The 21663-nt window shown below is 36.2% G+C and overlaps 1 protein-coding gene across 5 annotated transcripts in view; it reads left to right on the top strand.

The window, feature by feature from the left end:
* CPED1 (cadherin like and PC-esterase domain containing 1) overlaps positions 1 to 21663 on the top strand; it is a 250413-nt gene that overhangs the window by 118169 nt on the left and 110581 nt on the right. For all 5 annotated transcript variants that reach the window (XR_001367138.2, XR_004321355.1, XM_032483607.1 and 2 more), the window contains 6 exons: positions 763 to 867; positions 2491 to 2660; positions 6341 to 6411; positions 7889 to 7939; positions 12074 to 12260; positions 13287 to 13455. Coding sequence is in view for 3 of the 5 variants with exons in the window: in XM_032483607.1 (XP_032339498.1) it covers positions 763 to 867; positions 2491 to 2660; positions 6341 to 6411; positions 7889 to 7939; positions 12074 to 12260; positions 13287 to 13455 (753 nt within the window). In the remaining 2 variants the exon portion in view is untranslated. The remainder of the gene's footprint in view (positions 1 to 762; positions 868 to 2490; positions 2661 to 6340; positions 6412 to 7888; positions 7940 to 12073; positions 12261 to 13286; positions 13456 to 21663) is intronic.

The raw sequence follows: 21663 nt of genomic DNA, 5'->3' as shown, positions 1-21663 counted from the left end.
ATTGGTTAATTTTTACAACACATTAGTACAAGTTTTTTTGATGCATCAAAAATCTGTACAGATTACTGGGTACAGTGTTGTTCTCTATATGTCTTTCTGTTTTCAAACTATAACTGGAAAATTTGGAAAATTGGAATGTGAAAGGTTGTACCAACCAACAATGCTCCAAGGAGAGATGTTTTTGAGAGATATGACCTTGTAGACTGTTGTTCCCCTATGGTTTTATTGATTTGTTCCTAGAGTTCCTGATTTTCCTTCCTTAGTGAGTGGACTGTCATTAAAGCCATTAGAACCACTTGCCCCAGAGAGGATAGTCTGCTCTCAGGGATGCACTAGAAAAAATGAATATGGGAAAATGTGAGTGTCTGTTTAGTTGAATCCTTGAAACTCTGGAATGGTAAGGTCTCGTACATGGGGTTCATGTGTAAATTTGCTGCTCTGATCTCTAGTGCTCTGAAGACTGAAGGAGACTTTTCCTCCATTTCCAAACTGTCACATTCTGTGCTTTGGGCCCCAATTCCCAAAGCCTTGCTACTACCAAAGCACCGTTAAGCTATTTCAGGTCCTTTCTGTCGAATATGAAGTTTTCTTACATTCAGACACCATTGTGACAAGTTGAAGTTATTATGTATTATTTAGAATTAATTAGCTCAGCTGTTTATTTATAGAGTTCAAAATTTGATTGGTTTGTGAATTGGGCTAAACATGATTTGACTTTGTAACTATTGCTTAAGAGTTTTTTTTTTTCTCCTCCCATTACAGGGTGAAAACTATCAAAAAGAACTAAATCAATGCCTGTCTGTAGAGGAGATTAACTCAATTATGACTTTTACAAAGGAACTTGAGAGTTTGGGACAATTCCAACTGGTAAAACAAAAGTGATGTTTGATTCCTCTTGATTACTGAGATTATAGTAGATCAACCATAAGCTACTTGATTTTAACTTCACACTAGGTGAAGCTATTTCTTTAAGAAATAGAAATCTTTAGGAATCATACCATAATGAAAGTGTTAAAAAAAAAAAAAAAGAAATAGAAATCTTTGTAAGTGTCTTCTTCTTTTCAGGGATATAAATATTAAGAAGAGCAGAATGCATATTCTTTAAGAGTTTGTAAATAATACATGACTTGCTAAAAGTAAAAGAATGTGGGATTAGTAGAGCTGGCAGGATTTGATAGTTCTTGAGGGGAAAATGTTAACAATTTTCTAAAGAAGTTTTGCTTTTTAGCTTTGGGATATTTACATGTAACCAGTTTCCTTCTGCTTATTATGCCTTTTTTGTTTGTGTAAAAGTAAATATGACTGAATAAAATTACAAGATTTTAGAAAACTAACTAAACCTTAATTTGTGGTAACTCTATAGCAACTCCAAAGAAAGAAAATGTAAATAACTCTATAATAACTTTTACTGGTTTTAGCCTAAAAATATAAGTGTGTTTATTTTATTTTCTATGTATTTTCTTGGGTTCTGTTGAGTTATTGGTCAATATCAAAGGATAATTTATTACCTATATAGGTGCGTGCTCAGCACTTGCTTTGTTTCTAGTTCTGCCACTTATATGAGCAAACTATATTGGATTTGTGTTTTTCTACCTAAGATTTGTTTATACAAAACATCTCTGTAAAATAGCATTTTAAAAAATCTACTAATAATTTTTATTATTTATCTATTTGGGCCAAATATTTTTTTTTTTTTACTTTAAAAACTCTTATGTATTCATATGCTACTCGTATGAGTAATAACCAGCTTACTAATTAGTGAATGTTTGACACTTGTTTATAAAAATTATAAAATTTAGCTCCATATTTTAGTAGGTTCAAAGTAAGTTTATTACTCCAATTATAACTTAATTGATAGGTTATTTTAACTAATTTAAATATAGTAAGTATTATATTCATGACAGTTTGGCTCAATACTATACAAAGATAATCAAAGAGACCTGGCTTCATCCTTTAGGAATTTATAATTTAAGGTATTATGAAAGTGGAGAACATCTCTTAGCACAATGTGAGGAAGAATAGAAGAATTTTGCAGGAGAAAGGGCAAGCACTAGTTTCCTTACTCTCAGAGTAGAAACAGGATAACCATGAAATTTTTTTCTTGATAAAATTAATCTCTCCCATCCTGACATTTATAAGACACTTGTAACCCAAGAGGATTTCTCCTAATTTTTCCTGCTGCCTGACTCACTCTGTTAGTCATCTTTTTCCTGGTATCTTATAGAAAGGAATATCCATTCCCATTCTATTAAAAAAGAAAGAACGTTCACTCCACTTCGATATACAAACATCAACAAAATTAGTTCTTTATAAAATGTGGCATTTACCTTGACAGCAACACAGAAAATTGAATTATGGTACTAATAATGGATTTTTAATAAATATTTTATTTTCAAAATACCTGAATAAATATAAAGCCTTTCCTAGTAATACTACATTTTATTTTCCATAACTTACTCTGATATTGTGCTTTTGAAAATTCCTTTTCAGCTCTTCCCGTCTGCTACTCCCGGGTTTCAATCTTTGATGCATGAATTTTACAATATGGCAAATCCTATGGGAAAACCTGGTTCCATCCTGACCCACTACTGGTCTCTTTTAAATGTATTTGAACAATTTCAGCTCCTGAATGAAAAGGCACCGCTATATTCGCTGGAATGGTAAGAGAGCCACAAATTTGAATTGTGCAACCCCAAAAATCTCCAAAGATTGATTTCAAAAGGCATTGCTACATTAAAGAAAGCAACAAAAAGAAGTGTGTCCAAAAATTCATGCTCTGGAAAATAAGCTTCTTTAAAACATTGAAACCATAATGATTCTAGTGGTCTTCAAACACTAACAAAAATATATCCAACAGTTTTTCAAACCAGCAGGACTCGACTCCACTAAGAAGTCATGTTTAAAATTAAAACTTTCAAGCTAGTTTCATTCTGTGATATATATCCTTGAATTACAGGAGCATCAGACTGAAAGAATTAGGTGAGATTTGTTTTATGAACCATCAGTCAGAGTGGAGCCCTAGACGGTATGAGCTTTCAGAGTTTTTGAGACATGACTTTATTCTGGGCAAAACCTATCCACATTTATAAATATGTCTGTCTGTACCACAGATTAGAATTTTTTTTTTTTTTTTAAGAAAATGGAATCTCAGAGAGAGGCATTTGGCCAGGAGAAAAGGTTCCTGGCCTCCCATGTCCACTTCATTCTAATGAGAGGAAGTCATGAAGGAGTAAGAGGGACAATGGGCCAGGGGAACATATTAACATTCCCAGATGCTGGTGGAAGGCGTAGCGCCCATGGGGCTAGCAAAGTCGGCCTCCCTTTTATAGGATGGAATTAAGCGAGTATTTGACTTTTCTACTGCCAGGAAAGCAGAAGTGAACCTAGCCTCCTAGGGAGATGAAAGACGAGGGGGCGGCGCCGTGGTCTCTGACGTCACCCTCAGGAACCGCCTCCGTTCGCCGGCCTCGCGCTGCGTTTCCTTCTGCCTCCGGGACAGTGAAAACCGTTCCTTAAGAAACGTTCTTTTATAGGTCAACAATGCAAATCGTCACATCTTCGAAGAATACTTGGGATGCCCGCCAGGACCAGAACTCACTTAATTGCCACCACTTTGTGCAGTTGGCCTTAGCCCCTCAGTACCAGAAGTAATCAGATTGATACATTCTGTTTGGTTGTTTGAAAATTAGGTTGTAATTAGCAGAACTCGGTGCCGCCCCTTTGTTCTTTGCACTCACTTGAATAATCCGAGACTGTCTCGTTCTTCATTCCAATGGAGGAAGAGCAGACTTGATTTACCAAGGAGTCTATTTAAGTATCGTTTTTAACTTTGGGTAAAGTCTCTTGAGATATGCAAGCTTTGGAAAGTTTATTCCCCAGGTTTCTCTCAAGGTCTATGTATGTTACAAGGTTTAACAATTGACTTCGCTTAAATTCGGAATATTGACTTTAACCCTAGTCCTAACTCTAAGGGTTCCCTTCCAACAATGAAATGTACTAAAGGTCAATGTTTAGTTAGAAAAAATCAGAACTTTTTTGAATCAGACTTGGATTCAAAAACCCCAACTTTAGAGTTTATTAATGACAGCAGGTCAGGGTTTTCTCTGAGATTTAGTTTCCATACCTGTAAAATATGGATTATACTGCCTACCAAGTATTGTTTCAGGATTACGTAAGATAATTGCATATACCAATGCGTGGTGTCTGGTGTGCTATAGCGCAGATAGGTAGCAAACATTAATGAACTGTCCTTTTCCTGTTTCTGTCCCATCCAAAGGTCACTTTAGCATGCATAGTGGGGGAAAATTTTTTCTTTCATTTATAGGAAAAGTCAGACAAGTTAGAAAGATTTATGTAAGTTAACACTGAGATAAGTTAAAGTTAATTCTGTATCCAGAAGCAATTAAATTGTTTCTGGAACATTTTAAGACAGAATACTCAGTTCTAATTATCTTCAGGTTGGCCAGTGAGCGTATATATGCTTAATTATCATTCATGCTGTATTATAAGTAGGGTGCATATTATACACATTTTCTAGATGAGGAAACTGAGGTGCTGAGATGTCATTGGCTCAAGCCACACAGATAATAGAAACAGAGTTTTGACTGGGACCTTGGCCTCTTGTCCCTGGTCCAGTGCTTTATACCAGTATCTCGTGCAGACAGGGAGATCCCCTGTAGTCATCCAGAACTGCCCTTATCTTTACAACGGTCTCCTCCAGTTTTTTGTACAGAAGAAGCCAATTCTACATACCTACACTGTCTGTGGGGTTTAATGACTTTATCCTTCCTTTTAAATAAAGATCATCTGCTTATGGCAGCAACAAGGTGAGGAGAAATAAAGTCAAAAAAACAATATTTAGAAAAGGTGACACTTATGTCTGTGCCCTGAGGCTCAGAATCCGAGGTCCCAACAGAATTAGTGTATTTCTAAACAGAATGAAAATGCTAAAATCAATGTTTGTGTAATTTCCGCTCATTTTCACTTTATTGGAAATAAAGTAGCAAGAGTAATTTGCTCTAATCACATGCTTTCCGTGAAAATTCACATTTTCAAAACAAATGCATTATTCACAAAATCACACAAGACATCACTGTGCAATGCTTTAACATACAAAGCATCTCATTCTGTTAAGAGAGTAACATTTTTAAAATTCAGTTTCTGTGCATTTGTGGGTTGTATCTTTTACAACCTTCACTTAAAGTGCTTCATACAAATTTACATTTTTTTTTTCACCTTGGCCTGGCACCCAGATCTCAAGTAAATGTATCTCACCCCACGTTTGCTTTATCTGTTTCTTCGTTCCTTGGGAGGAGGAAAGTATTTTAAAATAAGTCCTACACAGTATTATTTTTCACCCATTGATTACTTCATTGTAAATACCAAAGGGGGAAAAAGACTTTAAAAATAAAACTGCAATAAAATGATCACACCTTCCAACATTAGCAATATTTTTAATTCCTTGTCTTCTGAATTTCCTATCTGATGTTTATATTTTGAGGGAACTGAAAATGCCTTATTCATCTCTACTGCAGTGCTCAGTACAATGTCTGGGACAATAAATATTTATAAATGTAATTTAACACAGAACGTTTGATTGAATTCTCAGAGCATCCCTGTGAAGTAAGGGCAGGATTGTTATCTATGTTTTGCTGGAGTAGAAATGGAGACTTGCAATATAGCACAGTAAAGTCACATTCTGCCCAGTATTCTCTGTCATCAGGACCAGCAATTTTTCTGTCTGCAACTTAGATTATTTTGGTCCCAAATTTGAGGATTTAAAGGGCAATCTGGCTGAGCATTTAGTTATACAACAGAAAAGTGAGGCAAACGCACCAAGATATAACTCACCCATGCCATTCATTCCTTAATCAGAGTTTAGGTGTAGAAGAAGCCTTGGCAAGACTAGGTCGTTTTCTGTATGGTACACTTAAATTTCTCAGATTATATGTATGTTCTTCTCAGTCTGTGCCTCAGAGTTTCCAAGGCTTCCTGCTTCAAGACTTTGTAATTTTAGCCAAACAACTCCAATAAGAGTGTGTGTTCCTGAATCGTTTCTGTTGGACCTAGGCTATCAGAGTCTGTTCACTTTTGGCCTGAAGAGTGACGTTTTGCCCTGGTTTTCTTCAAATGTGCTTCTGCTGATTAGAGATGATGAGATTTCCAGTCACCTCGCTTGAGGCAAGATTGCCAGCTTTGAGGAATGAATTCCAGAAAGGTTTTTCTTGGTGTCCATCAAAATAACTGTGCTCACACAGGATAAAAGATAGTGTGTTCGATGTAATTTCCATGAATTTTGTTCAGCTCACTGATCCAGAGCCGTCTGACATTGCATTTGCAGGAATTCCTTCGCAGAAGATGAGAACCTTAAAAGACCGCAAGTGCCATTTGATGCAGTTGAAAAGAAAAAAGGTAAAGGATGTAGTCCTACTTACATCTACATGAAAGTAAATTTTGCGTGGCCAAAAAAACATTAAAAATGTTTAGCTTCATTAGCAATAAAATACGAAAATTAAACTGGAAAATACTATTTTCCCCTCAAATTTGGGAAGATTTTTTTCCTCTTAAAGATAATAGAGTTGGGGTGAATGTAGGAAAATGAGTGTTCTCATGTTGCTGGCGGGGGTATAAATTGGAACTTAAGGGGCCATTTAACATGTAAGAAAGACTTTAAAAGATATTCTTACATACCAGAAATTTCACTTCCAGTTATTCATTTTTAAGGAAATAATTAAGAATGTACACAAAAATGTGATTACATAAATTATTAATAAATGAAAACAATAAGAAACTACTATTATTGCCATGATAGCGGACTGACTTAAGCTATAGTCATCCAACAAAATACTATAAAGACATTCTAATATTATGGGAAAATATTTGGGATATGAAAGTTGTGTATGCTATATCGTTAAATGAAACCACTGGCTATAAGCAACAGGGACCTCCAGGAAAATTAACGGTGGCTTTGATTTTCTCTCTTAGGCTTATCTCTTATTTTCTAATTTTTTCCCCCTAAAGAACATCTGAGCTTTTTGTCACACGAAGAGAAAATGTCTCTAATTTTAAGATGAAAAAAATAAAAAGGAGTTAGCATGTGTCTACAGTTTTTTAAAAAAATCCAAGTTTCCTATTACAAATCAAGGCTGAGTCCAGTACAGTGGTTCTCGGTGTGTGGCCCCTAGGCCGAGAGCATCATCCTCATCTAGGGAGCTTGGGAAATTCAGATCTGCTGCATCGGAATCCTGTGGTATACATACAACCCAGTATTCTGTGTTTTAACAAGTCCTCCAGATGATTCTAAGACACGTTAAAGTTTGAGGACCACTGATTTAGTAAAATAAATCAGTACACTCAGTGAAGAACTGATTTTAAACTGTTCATCTGATTGTCTTTCTCTCTCCTATCAGTTTTTTTTTTTGCTTCTAAATGATTGCTTGAAGCATTTTTGTGTGTTTTAATTCATTTATTTGTCCCATCAATATTTACCAAGGAATTTTTTAGATAAATTGTATCCAGAAAGTTAAATACCAGTGGAACAGACTGGATGGAATCTATGTAATTCCAATGATTTAGGAAATTATAGTCACAAGATCATAGAACTGGAGGAATTTTGATGGATCACCTTTAGGCAATGGATGACATTTAGACCATGCATTTTTCTGCCTTAATATTTTCTTATTTGAAATAATCATTTTTCTGCAATTTGAACCAAGTAACTTCATCTTACAGTAGCTTTCAGTTTAACTTGTAAGTGCCTTTTGATGTAATAAAATTTAAATAATAAAATCTGTGCTTATTAAATCATCCTGTGTTTCAGAATACTGAATAAGTATCCTTTTTATTTTGATTAATAGCTTCCATTTTAAATGTACATTTCTTTTTGTAGCTGCGGTTCCACAAATTATGAACGCAACCAAAGAAATACATTGCAGTAATGGTGAGTTCCAATGAAAGCATTTCAGAATCATAATCAACAGTTAAGCACTGCCCTGTTCTGAATAAATCATCATTTTATCATATTTGGAGATTTTTAGGCTGCTAATGTATTTTATGTACATTTTCAGAAGTTACGAGATTTCTCAGTGAATTAATATTTATCACTGTTGCATAAGAAGATTTTTAATTTTCTATTTTGAAAGTGAAATATTATGTTTGTGTGTTTGCTTGTTTAAAGTCAGGAACTTCCAAACTCATTTTGAGGGACCCCCAGTGGTGCTAATGCTTTGCCTTGGGAGTGCTCAAATGGAAGTGTTTGGCATCCGGTCTGTATATTGATTTTTAGGGCTTTTTACCACCTACCAGTGGTTCTTTTCTGCCAGATGGTTGACATAATGGATAGTACCTGAGTTGAGTTTTCTTTAGAACAGTGGAGAGTTTTTAAGCCAAGTTTCAATTACTTTTTAAAAATTCATGAATTTTTTACCAAGGTATAATCAATAAAATATATATATACACACACATATATAATAGTAATACATTTTAAGTGCCATATAGATTTTTAAATTTTTAAGTAATTTTCTTCCCACTGTCTGGTCAGTATTATTCCAGTGGTCTTGCAAATACATCATTCTAGGGACTCTCACTGACTTTTCCAAGATCACAGTGCTATGAAATGCATACGCTGGATCATGAAGCTGGGTCTTCAGATTCTTTGTCCACAGTTCATGAATTACCTTAATAATGGAAAAATAAGAGTTCTACTTAACAGGTTTGTCTTTCGACCATGTATACCTTTTTAACATATATATGTGTGTATATATATATTTATATATAATTGGTGCTAAAACATACCCAGAAAATTTAGCCTTTCACACAAAAATCTATTCTGATAAAACATTAAAGCTGAAAAAATAAAATTTATGGACTAAGGTCTAATTTATTATGAATAAAAGTCTTCCAGTTTAATAAATCTAATCTGTCTCTTCTAAAATGCAATTTAATTCATTCAATCTGTTTTAACACTGTCTTTAAAATCAGCAGAGGCTGAGAGGTGATACAATAATGTGGTTGAACAGAATCAACAAATACATCCAATTAACAAAAATAGCATTTTCTTTTGCTCATCGGGATAAAGTAACAGATACTGCCCACACCATTCCCTCTCTACAGTTACCATCTAATCTCCCACCCCAGGAAAATATGTCATACTCAGTTCTTCTGTTTTCTCATTTATAAAATGAAAAAACTGTATGAGATAATCTCATTTTTTTTCAGTTCCCAGGTAACATAGGGTAGCGGGTGTGAACATGGTAAATAAGCTTCAACTTTGTTCATATTTTTATGTTGATAAAAACTAGTCCTACCTGGGTCTTCATAATTAATCTTCCAACTTTGATGGTATGATGTAAGATTTTAAAAATAACTTGATGTTGCCTAAGAACAGGTGGGATTACCCTTCAGCGTCTAGGCTTTTTTTGTGTTTAATGTGAGTTATGATTATCCCTCAAGAGGGCAACAAAATTCTGCGGTTAAAAGAAACCCATTAAAAGCAACCAGAACTGCAGACAGCTTTCCCACATATACTTGCCAAGTACGATAAGCAGCCTGCTACCACCTTACCTCACACTGGATTCTCCACAGACATAAGGTACACTGGCCTGAGACAAGTTGGGACTGGATTGGGAAGGATGCCAAGGAAACACCAGGTGTTTGCAGGCAGCAACACTGATGATTCAGTTGAAGATGATGTCAGGACTAAATCAGCTTTCAAGCAGGGGTCTAGGATGCAGCACTGAAGCCGGAGGTGAAGATTTTCTGATGAAACCAAAACCAAGCACTGGCGAAAATCTTGCTGGAGAGAATGATTACACATTTAGTCTCATTTAGAGCTGAGTTTCAGTGTTGTAATGGGCAAGCTCCACTGAAAATTTTCACTGTTAAGTGAAAGTTTAAACTGCAGGGAAATGGACTCTCAGTGACTATTTTATAAAGATATGCTAAGTTCAAGTACATTTGCTATGATTACTCTTTTGAAAAAAAATCTTACACTTTGTTATTCATCTAACCTGTGGCTCAAGTATTTATATTCCCTTTCTGCCTAGGAAATGGTCCGCTTGAAAGCACATTCCATATATCGGGACTCCACTGGTTCAAAGTGTTAGGTTGGATTCACAGCCTCCATTTGAATCAGAGCTTATGACCAACAACAGCCTGATTTTCCTGTGCTTATCTGGGTGCCTTGAACACAGACTATGCCAGAAAAAAAAATCTTTCATGAAAAAAAGAAAGTATTATTAATAAGTGGTCAAATTCAAATGAAAAGCTATGATCCTTTTCAAGTTGAAATCTAATAACAATCTAGCCTTTATTTTTAACTTTTTTCTCTTCTATTATAAAAAATTTTAGACGCTGATAGGATCATTGAAATTATATATGCAGTCCACCTACATCTATCAGCCAGATAAAATCTTTGGTAACAAGTAGAATCAATCAAGCAGGTAGTTTACCCAATTCACAGAGTTATTCAACTGATTGACTAGTTGTTTATTTTTTCATTGTCTTTTCCCTACAATGAAATTACAATCTGTGTGTTGTATTATTATTGTTCCTAATTTGTACCTGCATAGTCTTTTCTTCCACTGGCTGAGAAGACCATAGACTATGGGTTAGAAATACACGTTTGTTCATTTTCATCTTTTTAGAGCATAATGGGAGTTAAACTGAGACCTAATTCACAGAACTGGAATAAAAAATCTATCAGGTTGGTGATATTCATTGCTGTGGATTTGGTGGTGCATCTCCACTCCATGTCTGTCCAAGAAATATAAAAAGTTTAATATTGTTGAATCACAAACTCCAGAATGTGATGAGAGATGTAAAGGAGAAGCTAAGGGAGAGATTATGTAATGTCTTGCCTGCTTTATTAGGAGCATGGCCTGGATTCTCGTGGATGAGAAATCATTAAAGAACGGAAGCCAAATCATTATATTTGAGTTTAGAAAAGTCACTGTATAGCTGTCAACAACAGAGGAAGAGACCACAGCTAGCAGGACAATCTACTTCCTTTAATTTCAGTTGTATAACTTCCTGCGGCAAATACAATGTTAGCTTTATGGTGGCTGTGTTAAACATCACTGGCCACTTTATTTAAAGGCAACAGAAAATGCTTTCATTTTACTGGTTTCTAGAGAATTTTCTATGTTTATCTTTACTGGAATTTTGTTGACTATTGAAAAGTATTTCTGGCACAAAATACTTGTTAATAGTTCTTTACAGAACATTTGCTTTTGAGTAGTTTGTTTATTTCAAATATGAACACAATATAATTTAGTAGTGGCTAGTCCATGTGCTTATGAATATGTTTTTCCTTTTTTGCTCACCAAGATACTTTTGTAAAAATTGTGCTACCAAACAGAAACTGTTTTTTTTTTTGTTTTGTTTTGTTTTGTTTTTTTGGTGTAGTAGAATCAATGATGTGAAGTAATATTCTAGGTTCTATAATAGTATTGAGCAGGATATAGCATTTCCTTCTTCTATTTTAGGGTACTTCCTTCGGGTGAGGTGACTGAGGTATGGAAGGGGGTCTCACGAAGCCCTGCTGATGTTTTTGTATCTGAGTGTTTGGTATAATATTAGATTTCCCATTCTTTGCTCCACCCTACTGCCTGTAAGCTACATAGCAATCCAATGGTAGTTTAACGACACTCTCCATTAAGAAAATTTCTTTATTCCCTGCTGGTACCCTCTGTCACCACCCCACAGAGTCATCTCCTCCAGTCACACAGTTGCTTGATAATATGCAGTAAATGCTATGAAAATGTTACCAATCCACTGGAGAGAGATTTTCTGACCTCCTGTGCCTTTACACTTTTAAAGCCTGAGCAAAAAAGATCATTTGTATAACACCAACTAAAATCAACAACTGTTATATGAGCAAAGTCTACAAAATTTGACAAATAGAAAATCCAGCTGAAGCCATAAATAATGACCAGAGTGCAGAATGGAAAATCAGCAACGATCATAAAAGTTATTCAAAAGAATTTCTTAAAACTTTAATCATGTATTATTTTTAAACATTTATTCATTTCACAGTTGTGTTTTGTCTTTGTTTTTCTTTTCTTTTTTAAAACAGATAAAGACACACAATGTCATATCAAGGAGATCTTCACACATCCACGTTTGGAACTAAATCCTGAATTTAACCCTAAGATCAAAAATTATTACTCTGAAGTCCCATTTGATGTGGTAACACTGACAATTGGAGTGGAGACTTCTAAGTGTCAGTGCAAGGTGTACCTGCATGAACGGGCAGGACTGAGGTATGAGGATGCTGGCAGGGAAACAGAAACTGGAAGCAACCTTTGAAGGTGGTTCAGAAAACCCTAGGCACCAGATCAGCTGGAGGGGTTGCCAGGGTGTGAAATCCTTCTGCTTTTCAGATGCTGTGTGGTTAAAAAGAACACAAAAGTGCTCTACTGATCTATTCACAATCTTTGTGTCAAATCTTTGTTACAATGTTATTGTAACAATAACAAGAGAGGATGTTATGGTAGGAAATATTACAGAGGACTCGTAAAGGACAATTTTCGTTTATTGTTGTCCTCCTGGTTTTAGATCGTTGAAGAGTTAATTCTTCTGGACAGCCTCCTCCTCCTACCCCCACCCATCTGTTCAAGTGTTTCAATATTCAGGTGTTAATTACTTAATAAAAATGTTGGTGACAATTTGTGGACATGGTAACACTAACTTTCCTAGTCTTGTGGGATTTTTTTTCTACTGACTCTTTTGAGAGTCACCAACTCTTTTGTTTACCATTTTGAATAGAAAATAGAACCTCAATACACGGTTTGTCCATGGCAAGGGAACTTGTGTTCCAATGTTGTGAGCGAAGAGATACACTTGGCGCTCCTGGGAGCTAAAAGAGTATAGAAGAAAGAAAAGAGGGCTTAAGCCAGACCAACCTGGGTCCCAACCCTGACTCTACCGTATGATTTTGGGCAATTTGTTCCCAAGTTGTGTGTCATGGTCTTTATATTTAAAATGGGGACCATCATAGTTTTCATACAAAATTGTTGTATTAAATGAGGTAATGTGTAAACCTGACAGATGGTTAATAAATGTTCATTCCCTTCCCTGTAATTGGCTGGGGACACGGCTTGCTCTTCAGGATAACTCTTGGCACAGCAGAGTACAATGAAACACAAATTAACACTTTTTTCCCCCACATTTTAGGCTTCTCATGAAATTTTAGACCTTACCTGCTTTTTTATGCAAATTGCAGGCATTTGACAAATATTTGACAAGTATTAATCTGTTTGGGCTATTTCTCCCTCTCTCCCCTCCAGCTTTGCCAACTACCCTCTGGGCTTAGGAATGAACAAAATCTCAGTGCTTGTGGTGGATGAATCTCCAGCCCAGGGTGAGACCCTGATCACGTACAAACTCACCATCTATAGAGAAGACCGTCCAAGTCTGCCCTTGTTTGAGGACTTCGTGGCGTGCGGTTTTGTGCAGGTAAGTGAATTTTACATTTGCACTTGGGTTGAATTGGGCCAAATGAAAATTGTTAGGAAAAAAAAGTACGCTTTCAAATCCAGATTGTGGCCTCATTTCAGAAAAGAGTTCAAGCCAGGCATCTAAGATACCTTGTTGTGAGCGCTTTTCTTTTTACTGTGGTGGCTGTTCCCTGCGCTTAGAGTGTGCAGTGGATTTATTGTAGTTAATATTGAAAAATAAAAGTCTGCATACTCACACTTGGTTACAAAATTGGTTTTACATTTCCTTTTTGAATTGTGCTGTGTTTCTTGGATTTGTCCCTGGAACTACTTTGAAATTTTAAATTGGATTCAGTGGAATTTGTTTCAAAGAATGAGAGGAAAATTTATGAAACTATTTTACGGAAGGGATACCAGATGAATGAAATCAAATTTCCTTGGACAGACACATTTCTCCTTTGCTTCTCATACCTTAATCGTTTCTAAAGGCCGTAGCTTCTCCTGTGAGCAACACATACCATTCTGTAGTCCCATTGATTTTGGAGGAGGGTGAACATTACCCAGAGACTTTGTCTTATTTGGTGGTTCTTTCCTCTGTTTGTTTTTTTTCCCCCCTTTTTCAGGATTCTGTGTATGACCTTCTCCATGTGCTTACATCATATACCCTGGCTACAAGTGATTCCAAGGAAGTCGTGATTGATACTCTTACCATATCTACTAATCTATTTAGACAGAATAATTGCACATATGTCATGTCTCAGTGATTCATATGTTACTGGGGCACTGAAGCAAGATGATTAATAAAAGAGAAATGGCCTCAGCGAGTAGGACGGATACCATGTTTTCTTAAATGTGGTGGCCATGTAGAATATTCTCTCCCCCTTTACCTAGGGGTCTAAGTTTTAAATAGTATTGAACTTTTGAGAATGCTCAAAAGTTTAATACTATTGTGTAAGGGTACCCACTGCTGAGATTTTTGTTTTTTAAGAAAACATACACTTGTGATTTATGAACTACCCCCAACTCAAAGGGAATTTCACATTGGTGTAAAGGTTGGTCTAAAGCCGGACAGAACCATTATTCTGAGCGCTGTTCATAGGGGTACTTAAAGAAAAAGATGGAAAGGAGTAGTGTTGTGTGGTTACGGAGCAATGAGTTAAACAAAATGAACTAGGTTTCCTTATTGTAGGAACTTACCCGAACATTTCGTATAGTCATTTAAACGTTGGGCCTTCAAAAGATGAATATGACGTGTCCAGCGTTTCCAGACTTATTTGACATTCTTTTCATGGAATAGCTGTTAGTATTCTTTGGTGGGGACACAGTTGAGGAAACACTGGGCTGGACATCGGAGACGACTTCAGAATCTGACCCTCTTAGTTACCACTTTTCAGTTTGTTTTATTAAGATTGCTCTACTTCAGTGTTTTTCCAAGCTGGAAAACAAATAATAGAGCCACGCCAAAAATGTTCCTGAGGGCGGGGACCCAATCCTAGAGGGAAGTGTGTTTTTGTCTTAAGTGTGTGTATGCGTGTGTTTGTGTAATTATTTCCAAACTAAATATTCTCATCTTCCTCGGTGTGTGGCTATGTTTTTGTTTTTCTGTATCTCACTCTAATATTTTAGATATAAACTAACTCCTAGAATCAGTCATCTTTGAGGGAAAGATAATAGTATGAATGATTTTTTTCCCCCAGAATACTTATGGTTATCAACAAGTTATTTTTTACTTTACAAAAGCACTGGAGATTTAATTTTCATGTAGATTTTAATTTTTAAAAGTCTCTATGAGTGACTTCATTTTTATTGGTCAATAAACTTGACTTTTGTATGGAGTAAATATATAGTAAGGGTTAAAGAAGAAAATAAAATTTCTATATTAGGGCATGGAAGAATGTATTTTTACTTTTCATTTGTTACCAGTTAGGTTCGTACTGTTGAATTTTTGCTACATCTTTTGAAAAGTAATTGTGTTGCCCACAATTATTGGCATAGGTATAGATTTTGGTTCCACTCTAAACTTAAATAGGGTAAATGACTTGTTCATTATTCTGGTATGTGCAAAACCCATTTAGTGGATATTAATAGTTTAATATGGAAAAGTTTTTCAATTTCTAAGTGTTCATAAAAATGTAAAATCCCTAGGCTGAATCTTTAAACACTGACATGTGTTTCAGGAATATATATTCCTTCCTGGGTGCCATTTGGAGAGACCTGTTACAGTTAACTGTAGTTATATACATGATGGCTAAACAGAGGGGTGTCAGTAGGAGTGGGACTGATCCATGAGTGGAAGGGACATTGCAGAGGTGGAATCTGCAGGATTTGCCCTCTTGTCTCTGATTTATCATTTCTTATCCTTCCTGTGACACTATTCTGGTTCAGTTCTTGTTGCTTGTTGACTCAGGTACGAAAACAGTCCCCAGCTTTGTTTCCTCATATCTGTCTGACTCTTTTCCAGTTCAGTTTTGCAAGCTTGACCTTGATCAACTTAAAGCACCCTCTGTTGTAGACTTTGCCAAAAGTGCTCCAAGCTGCCCCGTGATGGTCATTCACTTCTCTCATGTTGGTCCATATGTTTTTTCAGCCTCATGTCCCATTATTTGTCAGTATATTTTATGCTTCTGCTAACCTGACCTGTTTACCCTTCCTCAGACACATTTCCCAATCATGTGACACTGTCTGATGCTGTCCCTCCCACGGGAAACTAAAAAGAGTTTATTTGATGTCACTTCCAGTATAGGAGTTTTGATCCAAATTGTATAAATGAGTTTTTTAAAGGTCAAAACTGCCCCCAAATAGGTACTTGGCACATCATTTATTGTGTGCCAAGCTCTGTCCTAAATGCTTTACTTTTAGTTATAGTCTTTTTAATCCTTGCAGCATCCTTATAGATTGAATTCTACTCTCAGCCCTTGGTTTCAGAGGATAAACCCCAAAGATCAGAAAGGTTAAAGAAATTGCCCAAGGTCACACAGCTAGTGAGTGTTAGAGCATGGATTCAGATCTAAGTGTGCTTAATTCCAAAGTCCATGGTGTATTACATTGCATCCTGGCAGAATGGGCTCTCCCACAAGTAGGGATTTTTCTGTCCCAGGAGGTGTTCAGGCATCAATGGAAAATACATCTCTCAAGGAGTAGAGGAGGAATTGGATTAGATGATTTTTAAGTTTCCTTGACGTTAATAAAATGAGAAGTCTCGTTGACCCTTGGTGTAGTGCAAAGTCCTGTGATTAAAATACACTGCTGCTGAGGTGGCCTCGTGCCAGGGTGGGCCAGCTGGGTGGGGACGGAGTGTGCGGCCTGCAGAAGGAGGGGTGGGCCCCCGCCCTTGCTTGCACCTGCTCAGCTCCGGGCTCCGTAGCTACAGGCCGCCATGTCTTCTGCTGGGGAGCAGACCTGCCCATGTGGACCCCAGCGAGGATCCAGGCTCCCGGAGCTCACCATCCCTGACTGCCTGATTCCAGCTGTCTGTCAAGCACTCTGTAAGCCCTGCTAACCTTGGCAGGAACCTGCCAGCTACGTACCCAAGATAAGGAAAGCCATATGCCCATCAAAAAGCATGTCCAAGAGATCTTTTTTTTTTTTAACTTTTAAAAACCTTTACTTTTAAAGGCAGTTTCAAGTTTACAATAAGTGAGAGGAAGGTATAGAGTTTACCTGTATACCCCCGGCTCTACACATACGTACCCTCTTGTTATCAACATCACTCACCAGAATGGTACATTTTTTACTAAGGATGAACCTATGTTGACACATCATAGTCAACACAAGTCCATCATTTACCTCAGGGTTTACTCCTTGTGTTGTGCATTCTATGGGTTTGGACAAATGTCTGATGGCACGTATCCATCCACGCAGAGGATTTTCACTGCCCTAAAAATCTTCTGTGATCCACCAGTTCATCTCTCCCACTGCCCACCAAGCCCTCGGCAGCCACTGATGTTTTTCATTGTCTCCATAGTTTTACCTTTCCTAAAATGGCATGTTGTTGGACTCCTACAGTGTGTAGCCTTCTCAGATATGTTTCTTTCACTTAATAATATGCATTTAGGTTTCCTCCATGTCTTTTCATGACTTGTTAGCTCATTTCTTCTAAGCACAAGAAATCTTCATGTCAGCTCTATTTATAATAGCTAAAAGCTGGGAAAAGTTCAATAAGAAAAGAGATAAATAGATTCGTTGGCATACTATTGAGGCATTTAAAAATAAGTTAATTATTGATACACACAAACATGGATAAATCTCCAAAATATTATGTTGAGATAAAGAAGCCAGACATAAAAAGACATACTGTATTTCATTTATGAAGTTTAAGAACAGGCAGCACTGATCTATAGTGATAGAAATCAAAACAGTGGTTACCTGGAAGGTCTAGGAGCTTCCAAGCATGAGGAAACTTTTTGGGCAAATGTCTTATGTCTTAACCTGGGTAGTGGTTACATATATGACCAAGTGGCATAGAGATGTATCAAAATTTAATTAACTGTGGACTTAAGATTTGTGCAATTTATGGTGTATAAAATACTTATAAATGTGTTTGGCTGTATATAAATTATGTTTACTGAATATAAATTGTACCTCCATACTATAAGAAAAATACACTAATAGAGAAGTGCATATTATCTTTCAAGACATACCTCCCTTCTCAAATATACTGATCAGAAATGAGTTCATTACCATACAATTACCTTAGGCAATAGCTTATAGTAGGTCTTTGTTTCTATAATATAAAAAAAAAATTAGAAAATTCTTGTGGGTTGTCTCCTCCAGATGATTGCAGAAAACTATTTCAGTCATTTATGAGACTCCTTTCCAGAAGTTCTTATTTAAATTTTCTGTGTGGTCCCACAGCGGTATTCTAGTTACATAAAATGAAAAAGTGTCTAATAAGCACTAGTATTTTTTTAGCCTTCCCTTTTAGAAACTGTCAAATGAATGAACAGATAATGAATGAGTAATATGGATTGCTTTAGACACTTAACTAGGCACTCGCGGCCTCGGGAACGGAGAGGAGTCTATGGCAGAAGTAGGATTTTTTCACCACAGGCTCCAGTTAAAATTCTCATCAGAGACCTTTCCCTGGTTTCTCTTTTGTGCTTCGTCTCATGAGTCTTTGGGTTTCATGGGAAGCTGATGCTGCGATGAAGTTTAGAACAGAAGAGTGAGGGATATGTGCTGTACACCAGAAATTGACACAACATTGTAAACTGACTATACTTCAATAAAAAAAATATATATATATATATAAAAGAGTGAGGGATAACATTTTTAATCTCTTATCAATTCTCAAGTATTTTTGAATTCCCAAATTAAGTTAATAGCCAAACAGATATACATTATGAAACTTAACAAACTTTTTTTCTTCCAAATTGTTCTTTTTCTTGTCTGCTAACAATCGTAGTATTTTCAGTGTATTCTTAAGATGGGAAATCCAGAGTTGAACTAGCATATTAAATGATAGACTGTTCTATTTGAATCTCCAAAGCCTGTATGTGGCAAGCTAAAAGGAAATGGATTAAACGTTAATTATATTTTATTTGTTGGTTAAAGGGAAAATTATAATTCCTCTTCACATTTCAAATTAAATTTTGGCCTTATGGTTTCCATTATTAAATTTTTAGTAAACATAGAAGGCCATCCACCTTCAAATAACCAAAAAAGGAGAATCCAATTTGCAGTTAATCAAGCCTTCTAATTTCTCCTTCCCCCGTTCTCTCCCCTTCTGGACATCAACTATTCATTTTCCTATTTCACCAAAAGACTAACAGTGAGGAGGAATGCAAATATAAAGCATACCAGTCAATTAAAAGATCAGTGACAATTTGGTGAACAATGAGATGATTTTAATTAATGGTGTTAATAGACATTTGGTATTATGTATATGGCCAAGCATTGTTAAATACCTCCTTACCCATGATTGACTATTTGAGTTTAGCATCTGTTTCTAATTGTATTACCAACTGGAATTTTTCTGTGGTAGCCTCAGAGGCAACTTTTCGTTTAGTTTTTACCAGTGAGGGAGAAAGGGTTAATTTGCATGACTGATATAAAGCAACCAGATTTGGGCCAAGGCTTCTCAGCCCTAGCATTATTGGTATTGGGGCTGAATGAGTCTTTGTTTTGGGGAGCTGTCTTGTGCATTGCAGGATGTTTAGCAGTGTCTCTGACCTCCATCTACCAGATTCCGGTAGGACACCCCTCTCCAAGCTGGGACAACCAGAAATGTCTCCATGTGTTGCCAAATGTCCCCTGAGGGGCAAATTCGGCCCAGGTGAGGACCACTGATATTTATCAATAAGAGGCCCTGCTTTATCAATAAGAGATCCTGTTTATCAATGAGAAGTCTTGCTTTTCTCCTTTCTACCAGTAAAGCTGGTCAATCTGCAGGGGATTTACTAGAAGTATGAATAGTTTAGAGGTAATTCTTTAATTTGAATGTTGAAGAATTATTCTTATCTTTTTTCACCCTTGTGTTTTTAATCATTTCTGTAGTCAATGATACTACAGTGACAGCTCTTTATTCTACTCATTAATTTGCCATCTTTTCTGTCTAATGTAATTATAATCAGAAATATGCATTCAATTATAGAACACATGATTCTTAATGAAACATAAAAAAGTCAAATAACATACCCTAGACTACTTCATTTTGATTTATCCATAAATAGCATAACATTTTGCTGTTAGAAGGGAGGATTTAGAAAGTAATAAACTGTTAGTATTGCTGGAATATGTCATGCATAAGAATTGATAAAATATATTTATGTCCTAAGGAAATTTAAATACATATGGGAGAAATATTTCTTTTAGTATCTCTTTCCAAATCAAGATGTTTTGACATGGATAACCATATAGCACCCACAGAAATTGATTTGTATAGATGATCTATGGTCTCGTATACATTTTGCTCCCGAAGTGTTGTGCCAAGAGAGAACCGTAAAGTCTTCAGGAAGGTCATAGAGCAAAAGTGTAGGAGACTACGTTTCATGGACCCATTTGCTAGAAGCAGCTTTCATTTCAAAATAAATTACAATTAATAAAGGGAAAATACCAAGGAAAGAAAAAAAAATTTAAAAAAAAAGGTATGTTCAGCATTTAGCTACACATTTAAAAACTGGTACTTGCTGCTTTATTAAAAAAACTAGTTAGCAATCTAGATGCTCAGTCATTAAATGATGTGTGAAAGACTCCAGTGATAGCATTAGGGAATGCTTCATAATTTTCCCATTTATTTTTTGCATCTTTCCAACACCACAGAGGACTATCATAAAACAACTCAGGTGGCAGTTGTCAGTGTCTTACCAATAGCTATAATAAAAGAGCAGAACCCAATAAAAGCAGAGCTTAATAAAAACCTTTGTTTGTTTCCAAAGTTGCAATATCGATTAAATACTCATTTTAGTGGTTTTTGGTTACCTCGTTTACCTCAATATACCAGAGGAGGAGTGTGGTTTAATTTTTCAACGGTCGAGTCTGTGTTGCAGTGAAATGGTCCCAACCAGCACCTGTGTGTTAAGTACCTGCTCTGCACTTTGTTCTTAGAAATTTGCCATGAGCTGTAGGGGGCGACACTAACAGCAGTGACAGCAGAGGGAGGAGTAGAGAAATGTGACATTTATAGAACCGTTATTATGTGCCAGGCATCATGTTAAGCATGTTAGCTGCCTACCTTACTTAATGTTCTCCACAGCCCTAAACGAGTGGTTTTTTAAAAAAAAAAAAAAAAAAAGAACCCTCCTTCTTTTTTAACATATGGAGAAACTAAGACTTTAGAGTAGTGAGAACAGGTAGAAAGCTTGCCCAGGCTTTCTAGAACATATGTAATTACGGGCAAAGGTGGGATTTGAATACAGGTCTGACTGACTTCAGGCAGATGCCCTTAATCATTCCTCTGGACTGTGGACTCTAAAACCCTCCTCACACTTACAATCTCGTTGACCTTTTAGAGTTTAGAAAACTCTCATTCAGCCAGCATTCATCCTGTTAAAATTTATTTAGCTAAATTTGTTTCTGTGGTCATGTACAGTGATAATTTTTACAATGTCCTGGAATCACTGCAAAATTCTAAAGTCTTCCTAATCTTTACTTCGGTGGGTAATATCAGATATCATACTTGGATAGTATGAGGAAAGCTTTAGAGCTAATATCTAACATTTTACTACACACCATATATATCTTAACATCTGACTCTCTTTATTGGTATCCAATATTTAAATCAGGTTAT

The sequence above is a fragment of the Camelus ferus genome, chromosome 7 (assembly GCF_009834535.1).
Source record: "Camelus ferus isolate YT-003-E chromosome 7, BCGSAC_Cfer_1.0, whole genome shotgun sequence".
Lineage (NCBI taxonomy): Eukaryota > Metazoa > Chordata > Mammalia > Artiodactyla > Camelidae > Camelus > Camelus ferus.
The sequence above is the reverse complement of the archived record's forward strand: the minus strand, read 5'-3'. Positions and strand labels throughout refer to the sequence as shown.